General features: G+C 41.1%; 3 protein-coding genes across 4 annotated transcripts in view; 1 reads left to right on the forward strand and 2 right to left on the reverse strand.

The window, feature by feature from the left end:
- LOC138167777 (zinc finger protein 420-like) overlaps positions 1–824 on the reverse strand; it is a 37,482-nt gene extending 36,658 nt beyond the window's left edge. The window contains exon 1 of one of the 2 annotated variants that reach the window (XM_069096741.1): positions 467–824. The gene's annotated coding sequence lies outside the window, so the exon portion shown is untranslated. The remainder of the gene's footprint in view (positions 1–466) is intronic. The other variant, XM_069096742.1, reaches the window with a different exon arrangement.
- The window catches only part of LOC138167781 (zinc finger protein 25-like), a 119,123-nt gene that overhangs the window by 54,130 nt on the left and 56,351 nt on the right, over positions 1–8,642 (reverse strand). The window lies entirely within an intron of this gene.
- Positions 294–8,642, forward strand: part of LOC138167785 (zinc finger protein 585A-like) — a 58,792-nt gene continuing 50,443 nt past the window's right edge. The window contains 5 exon segments of the mRNA XM_069096750.1: positions 294–525; positions 1,194–1,262; positions 5,393–5,519; positions 6,260–6,355; positions 8,254–8,642. The exon segment at positions 8,254–8,642 is cut by the window's right edge and continues 959 nt beyond it. Coding sequence (XP_068952851.1) covers positions 1,230–1,262; positions 5,393–5,519; positions 6,260–6,355; positions 8,254–8,642 — 645 coding nt within the window. The 5' untranslated portion in view covers positions 294–525; positions 1,194–1,229.

An 8,642-nucleotide genomic window follows, 5' to 3' on the forward strand; every position in this document is an offset into this window, starting at 1 on the left:
AGTCACTTCCCCCGGTTTCCACGTTCATAAAAGGGGGGCTGTAATACCACTGGCTTTGCAGGGTTGTCGTGCGTGCCTGATGTAAAGGCCATCTTAAGAACTTAACAGGGCCCGAAACGAGGGAAGCTCCAGGTGGATGCGGGCTCTCAGGGTTAGTTAGTCTTTCTACCAAATTAATTCACCAGGTAGGAGGGAGCGCGGAGGGGGCGGGGCTCCAAGGGAGGAAAGGAGGAGGGCGGGGCGGGGCAGTGAGGCGGAACTGTATTCCAGGCCGGGGGGGAGGGGTCGAAACCCAGGCATGCGCAAAAGGCTCGTCAGCCTCCAGACTATGATTCCCAGAAGACCACGCGCGCCTCGGGGGCATTTTTCCAGGCCCAAGGGCGGGAGGATGGCACTTCCATCTTCCTACACCACTTCCGCCTTGTTTCTTTTTTGTTTTTTTTGCCAATTCTTTGTTTCTCTTTACCTTTTCCTTGTTTGATAGCGGCTCCTTCCCCTCCTCGGTCCTGAACTCAAGTGTGACGGGTGAGGAGCGGCCGAGAGCGGGGCCCGGGTGGGCGGAGGCCGCCTGCGGGGGTGCGGCGGGATTGGGCCCAGGGACTGGTCGGGGAGCTCGTGCAGAAGGGGAGGGGCGTCTGCCTGAGGAGGAAGGAAGCCCTCGAGGCCTTCCAGAGGGTTGTGGGCAGCCCTGCGGAGGAGGGGCTGGAGGAGGAGCAAGAGGAGGGGGTGTGTCTACTCCTCCATTCTGGCCTGCATCTCGGTACCCCGATGAGCTCCTGCCGCTCCAGGCTTTGGTCCTTCCTCTGTGCCCAGGCTCTGAGGACAGGTGCTCCCACTGTGTGTCCGGCTGGTCCCCCATCCTAGCCGGCCTTCCCTGTGGTCTCGTCTCCTCTGGGGCACCCCCTCCTCCAGGACTGATGCTGCCGGGGGTCTTCGCCCCCCTGCTGAGAGGGTCACGTGTCTGTTCTCCAGTTTTTGTCTCTACAGCTATTGGCCCCCCAGGAGAGAAATGAGTTTCCACCCCACCCCCAGGGAATTGACTATTTACTTCTATTCCCCCCCCCCTCACTCCCCTTGCCCCCCCCCCCCCCCCCAGCAAAGGGGGGGGTCCCCGTCCCCCCTCGAGCTCACCCCCCCCCCCAGGGCAGACCCCAGCGCCGCCCCCCTCCTTATGCCCCTCCTTTCCTCCCCAGCTCTGCCCCCCAGGTGGGAGCCCGCAGGAAGAGGGGATGGCTCCTGTGCTGACTGCCCGGCCGGGACAGGTGAGCATGGGGAAAGGGGTGGGTGGTAGGTCTCCCTGAGGGGGAGGCTCCCCTGGAAGACCAGCTAAGGTGGGATGCTTTCTGTGTCCTGTTCTGGGAGCCTAGAGGTTGTGGGGGGCGGGAATCACTGTTTGGATCTAAAGGACACCAAAGATACTAATGTATTCCCTCCACACGCAAAAATCAGTTTTATTTGCCTTGGTGGTTTTTTTTTTAATATGGAGTTCCAAACTCTTTTCCTCCTTCCACTCCTTTCCCCACCCATTGAGAAGGATAGAAGAGGATCCCCATTGTGCAAGTGAATTGATGCAAAACATTAATGAGGGGTTTTTGTTTGCTGGAAACCCCAAAATGGCCCAGTATAGGAATGCTTCTTCCTGCAATGAATTCTTACGCTCAAACCTTCCAGTGAAACAAGCTTTATTGTAAGTCCAATATAGGGGCAGGATTCTTAGGGAACCTACAACTTAAAGAGGGTGAGACTGAGTCTTATCTACAGAAAGGACAGTGAAGCGATCTGGGTGGGATTAAGGGCTGTTTAGTAGTCTGGAATGAGCCACCTGAAGCAGGGAAAGGAATGTTAAGTCAGCTAATTAAGTGATCTAGGTGGGCTCTGCTTGGCTAGTGATCTGGGATGCTGAAATGTATGGGAAAATCTAGGGACTCAATTGCTTCCAAAGACATAGTCTTTACCTTTTTTGCAGCAATAATTTGCAAAAGATTTGGGTTGAAGTAAGGGAGGGTTGTACAAGATCACCAGCCTCACTTTCTGCTCATGACCTGTTTGAGTCCAATGACAAGATAAAGATCAGGAAGACTGGAGATGGCCCCTGCTATTGATGGAACTACAACATGGACCACCCCTTCTTGAAAGCGATTTGGAATAATGCTGAGAAAATTAGTAACCTGTGCACATACCCTTTGGCCCAGCAATTCTCCTACTAGGTGCAAAGGGATCGAACAAAGGAATAACCCATATGTACAAAAACATTACTAGCAGCTCTTTTTATGGTGGCAAAGAATTAGAAACTGAGAAGATTCCCATCATTTGTAGAATGCCTGAATATGTTATGATATACAAAGATGATAAAAAAATATGGAAATATAATAAATCACATCACACAAGAAACTTTTTCATAGAACACAAGAAAGACTTGTATGAATCACTGCAAAATGATGTAAATAGAGCAGGAGAAAAAAATTATCCAATGACAATATTATAAAGACAAACATCTTTGAAAGATTTGAAAACTCTGATCGATACAGTGAACAACCATTTTTTTCAAGAGGATTCATGATGTTATATTCTACCTAACTTCTGACATTTATTTGATTGACCTGTATATTAGACCTTCCAGTAAATAATCTGAATTACTTTCTTTAAGTATTGACAGATTTGACCTCTTTGCTTTCCAGGGGACACTTAGAAATATTCTCTACAGCACCACAATTCAAAAGCATTCATTCTGTGGCCCTCAGCTTTCCTCATATTTCTGATATGGCCAGTGTGGGAATTTGTTGGGATTTCTGTGACTTGTTATTACAAGGATTTTGCTATTCCTTCCCTGTTCCACACCTCCCCCCCCCCCCCAAGTGTGGAGGGGAAGTGGGAGTGCTAGAAAATAGATATTTGGTAAGGCTGGCCCTCTTTCCTTAGAATCCCTTTTCATATGGATATTCCTCCCTCCTGGCACTCTGATATGCCATATCTTTTTGTGTAATGTATAATAAGGCTTTAAGACTCAGGTTCTTGATTCATATCAACTTATTGGGTAAATGCTATGTTAAAGTGAATTAAACTAGAGAGTTAACAGGCAGGCAAGTACAAAGTAATGAAGTGTGTGTTGTCAGAAAGCTTGCATTTGAGATTTAGCAATAATTTTTAATAACCAGTTGACTTAAAGCATAACTAATCATGAGAATAAAAATGTTTTTAATTACCATTAATTGAGGATGAATAAGAAAATTAGAACAGTATAAAAAAACGAGTAGTGGAGAGACAGCAAAACCTGAAAGAAATTATTCTGGTGATAAATGTACAAAAAGATATTAAAAGCCTAGCTTGGAAGCAAGGTCAGAGATGAATGAAGACCATGTTTCAAGGCTGATGGAATGATGGTGATAAGAAGGGATTCCTATTAGAAAACTATAGAATTTGAATCTAACTTGGTTTATGTTTTCTCTTTGAAGAATGACGGACTTGGACCTAGGAATGAGAGCCCCAAAATTGTCGGTAGGAAATAGGTACAAAAAGGAGACAGAATCTGATAGAGTTCTCCTATTTTTCACTTAGTAATTTCTAAATTTCCCCATAATTTTCCTCAAGCCAGTCCTGCTGTTTGTGTGTGTTCTGGCCCAGATGAGACATCAGATCTCTAAAAGCTGCCCACTCCTCCTCTGCTCTTCTGCTGCCAGCTGGCTGTTGGCTCAACTTCCTTTCCATTTTGGCAATAAACTGTTCCCACTCACAGAAGTGCTCTGGTCTGTTGATATTGATTGTTTGGGTTGTCATTTTGCTTTGGGGCCATGGCTTTTGTTGAAGGAGAATATTTAGGTTGGGGAGGATAATTCTATGATTAGTCCATCAATCTGCATCATGCATTGCCTTCATCATTCTCACATCCTATCCATCTCTTCATTGACTCATTTCACCACAGTCATTTTTGGAAAAGCATTTTTTTCCTTCACTCCAAATTTAAACCTCCTTTATACTAAAGATTTCATTGCATAAAAATACCAGTGATAGTGACTTTACCTGACAGTTCATAAAGCATTCTCTACTCATGGTCTCCATCTTCTCTATCAAAAGTGGTATTTTTAAAAAATTTATTTTCAATTTGTGGAATAAAACATGCATTTCCATAACACAATATAATAAAAAAGATGGTTGTACGTGATACTGGATATCTGCTATATACAACTTGCTCTTTATTTCAAACTAAAATAAAATCACATTAATTTCTTTTTTTCTTCCATCTTAGAGATGGTTACCAATAGACTCAAATAGAGGTGTGTGTGTAATATATGTATAAAATTATTCTATCCATATTTCAGTTTATTAGCTCTTTCTCTGATGCAAATAACGTCGTTCTTCATTTGTCCTTTATAATTAATTTGGAGATTTGTAATAGATAAAATGACTTATTTCTTCAAAGTAGTTCTAAAAACAATATTGCATTACAATGTTCTCTTGGATCTGCCCATTTTTTAGTCTTCACTATTTAATCCAAGTTTCTCCGTGTTTTTCTAAGATCATATAGTTCTTCATTTCTTATAGCACAGTAATATTGTATCACAATCACATACCACAATTTGTTCCGCCATCTGCAATTGATGGGCATCCCTGCAATTTCCAGTTCTTTACCACCAGAAAAATTTGGTATAAACATTTTAGAACATATATATTCTTTTCCTTTTTCCATTTTTCTAATTGGAAGAAATAATAGGGACTTTTTTTTTTAAGCAATTGGGGTTAAGTAACTTGCTCAAGGTTACACGGCCAGTTATTTCTGGGTGTGGTGCTGGCTATCTGAGCCCAGATTGGGACTTTCTTTCTTAAGGGGTGGGGGCAGGAGGTTCAGTTCCCTGAATTCAGAAAAAGAGGTGTCCCAATTCTCCCATGTGTCTGTTCAAAGGAACATGGAAACAAATACTAATTGTTCACAAGGGGGCCAGTTCTTAGAAAAGACATACGGGTTGCTTGAGATGCATATTGCGAGAACTCCTTACATCATTCTTTTTGGATCTGACTTGATTTCTGGTCAGCATAACTTAGGTCCTCAGTTAAGTGTCTCTAAACAGCAGGTAGAGGTGTTCTGGTTTCCCAGCCACACAGGGCTAGGTTCAAACAATGAAATAAAGTTTTCTCCCAATTCCCACAATTGAATATTTTTTTCTCACAAGACAGAAATTGGACTAGACTTATAACTGAACAAAAATATAATTTAACTACCTCCAGATTTGAGTCACAAAATGGAGTCAGTGTGGTTGACTCAGTTCCCTCAATTCGCTATATCACTTGCTGTCCTAAAACACTCAATTCCCTCAGACCACTGGCAAGCAGTTTATGTTTGAACTTCATAACACTTAGAGCTACAGCTGGGTAAGCACAAATGTTTTTGGTATTTCAGGAATCAATCACATTCAAGGATGTGGCTGTGGAATTCACCCATGAAGAGTGGGTACAATTGAATCCATCTCAGAAAAAGTTGTACAGTGATGTGATGCTGGAGAACTATAGGAATTTGGTGTTTTTGGGTAAGAACAGCTACCCCTTTGGATTCTTGATATATACTATGACAACTTTAAAGATCTTAACAGCTATTCTTTGGCATACAAGAGTAAACTTCCCAATGCTTTTATAGGCAAGAGACAAATTATTTATGCTACCTGTTTCCAGGAAGAAATGTCTTTGTTTAGTAAGCCTGGAAATTGATGTCTTGATTTCTTATCCTTGAAAATGAATCTGCCTCTCTCTGTTGCTTCAAATCCAAGATTTTCTTTTTAAGCCTAATGTAGGTTTCATTATACACAGTGTTTCCACTGTCTGAGCAGTGTGAGTCAATTGAACTATTTTTTCCTAAGTCCTACTCAGTAATCCATTCTATTATAATATAGAATGTCCTTTGGTGGTTCTTTATACTATGGTTGAGGTCTTCCTAGCATACCTACTTTTTTTCCAACAATGACTTAAGCTAGTTTTGAGTTCTTTTATTAAGTTTTATGGGTGTTTTAAAAAAGAATGTACTTTCTCTTTCTGATACCTGAAAAAAAAAAAGGGTAAACCCTACTTCTCCCTCCACCCAGCCCATTGAGCCCCACGTTTGATAAATAAAAATCTTGGACAAAATCAGCTAACCTAGTGCCCTTGGTGGTATAAAATATATTCAGCACCCATATTCCCCCACCATTTTAAGACTTGGAAGCAATATTGCATCTCTGTTCTGTGATGAAACTCTGAGATGACTCCCTTGTACTTTCTCATTTTCAATGAACAGGATATGTGGTTTTGAAACCAGAGGTGATCTACCTGTTGGAAAGAAAGGAAACATCTTGGATGCCAGAGGCAGATATTCCCAGAAGCAGCTGTCCAGGTGACTACATAAAAACCAAGCAAATGGGTCATTGTAAAATAGTGATCTGTTGGTCATTTTAGGTCAAAGCTCTTATAAAATGTTGAACAAAGTGGCCTATCAAAGTTTCTCAGACCTGGTGAGAGGAGGTGAGATGTTCAAACTTCATTTTTAATTTCAAGAGATTCCTTTTTTTATGTGTCTCTTACTGAAATGTTCCTCCACTCTCAAAGAAAGTTACTGCCTTAGTATGGGGCAGTCGTTTCTCTTCTATTCATTGAAGATTATCTTCTCTGAAGCAGGCATTCACCTGCTTTACTGGCATGAATTCATTCTCCCTTTTAAAATAAGTACATTACCTAAGATATTAACTAATGTGCTTTTTTCTGCTTCTTAACTTCTCTTCTGACATATTCTTTTGTTTTGTTTTTATGATTGTGTTGCTTTGCCACTGTTTTAAAATATCTAATCCTAACCTCATTCCCCTTTCTTCATTCTCTCATTTTATGTATCATCCTGTTTTTCTTTTTTTTTTCTTCCCTTTTTCTTTTGGAGGGGCAAGTGACTTGCCCAAGGTCACTAGCTCAAGGCTAGTAAGTGTTAAGTGTCTGGGACTGGATATGAACTCAGGCCCTCCTGGCTCTGGGTCTGGTACTTTATTCACTGCACCACCTAGCCACCCCATCCTGTTTTTCTTTATGCTTTTAAATTGTGTTTACTAAGGCACAATAATATGTTCTTCTGATGGGACTCATATAGCTGTAACCCTATCATTGGACCTATAGGTTTTCAGTATTTTGCTATTTCACAAAAAACTGTTGTAAAAATTTTACTGATAGTGCTTTATTTGTTTTTAGTAACATATTGAGGTAGCAGACCTAGTACTGGGACCACTGGATCAAAGAACATAAAAAGTTTTGTACTTCTAGCTGAAATTGCTGTTTCTTTTCAGAAAAATAGCAGCAGCAGCTTAGTAAGTAGCTATTTCAACATAATTGCCAAAATTTATCATTTTAAATTATCTTTGTTGACCTTGGGCAAGTCACTTAACCCCAATCACCCTGCCTTCCCCCTCAAAAAAGACCAATAAAATCATCACCTTTGCTAATCTGATGGCTATTGCTTCCTCCATATATTTTAATTTTTATTTCTTTGATTACCGGAGTTTTGAGTAACGTTTCAGGTATTTGTTAATAATTGCTCTTGGCGAAAACACTTGTATGTCTTACCCTTAAAAATTTCAATTAATTCCTTACAAAGTAGATAGGTTGCTTTTTTAGAGGAAATTTATGGCAACTATTGTCGTATTTCCCCCCTCATATTTTTCCTTTTTTCTGCTTGCTTCATGTATATATTTCTCTAATTCACTCTAAAGTTTATTCTGAATTTTGTTTTGGAGGTCACGGCAAGGCAATTGGGGGTAAGTGACTTGCCCCAAGGTCACACAGCTAGTTGTGTCAAGTGTCTGAGGTTGGATTTGAACTTGATTCCTCCTGATTTCAGGGCTGGTGCTCTAATCACTTTGCCACCTAGCTGCCCTTTTATTCTCTATTTTCTTCCTGCTCAGTCTTTTCTCTTCCTGTTTTCACCTCAGATGGTAAGAATACATTTACAATTTTTCAAAGTCATCCTTTTTTTTTCTGAAAAGTCTAATTTTATTCAAATGTCAGCTTGTTAAAGTAGAGTAAGCTTTCATTCATCCCTTCAAGTAATTTCCTCCTCAACCAAATTATTTACATATGTTATCCTTGAGTCATCATACTTTTAAATAAGATAAATTCATTCCTGGTAAAAGGCTAGTGAGACTGCCCTGTTCAAGTGAGAAGGCAATAGAATAGCTCTAAACCATTTGAGCAAGTAAGAACCTTGGGAAAGGGTAAAAAAGGCAGGGTTAACCAGCTCCTCATTCTTCCTTTCAGAGAGCAGAGAACGTACTGGAGATAAACCTCTTGATTGTAATGAGTATTTGAAGGCCTTCAGGAGCAAGGAGCATCTTCCTATACATCAGAGAATGTATACTAGAGAGAAACCTTGCAAATGTAGTGAATGTGGGAAGGCTTTCAGGGATAAGACAGAACTTAGAGTGCATCAGCGAATTCATACTGGAGAGAAACCTTATGAATGTAATGAATGTGGGAAGGCATTCAGGAGCAAACAGTACCTTGCTGTGCATCAAAGAATTCATACTGGAGAGAAACATTATGAATGTAGTGAATGTGGGAAGGCCTTCAGAGATAAGATACCACTTAAAGTACATCAGAGAATTCATACTGGAGAGAAACCTTATGAATGTAGTGAATGTGGGAAG

This window comes from Petaurus breviceps, unplaced genomic scaffold (genome assembly GCF_028583685.1).
Source record: "Petaurus breviceps papuanus isolate PSGF00001 unplaced genomic scaffold, PetGlider_PUasm1.0 305, whole genome shotgun sequence".
NCBI lineage: Eukaryota > Metazoa > Chordata > Mammalia > Diprotodontia > Petauridae > Petaurus > Petaurus breviceps.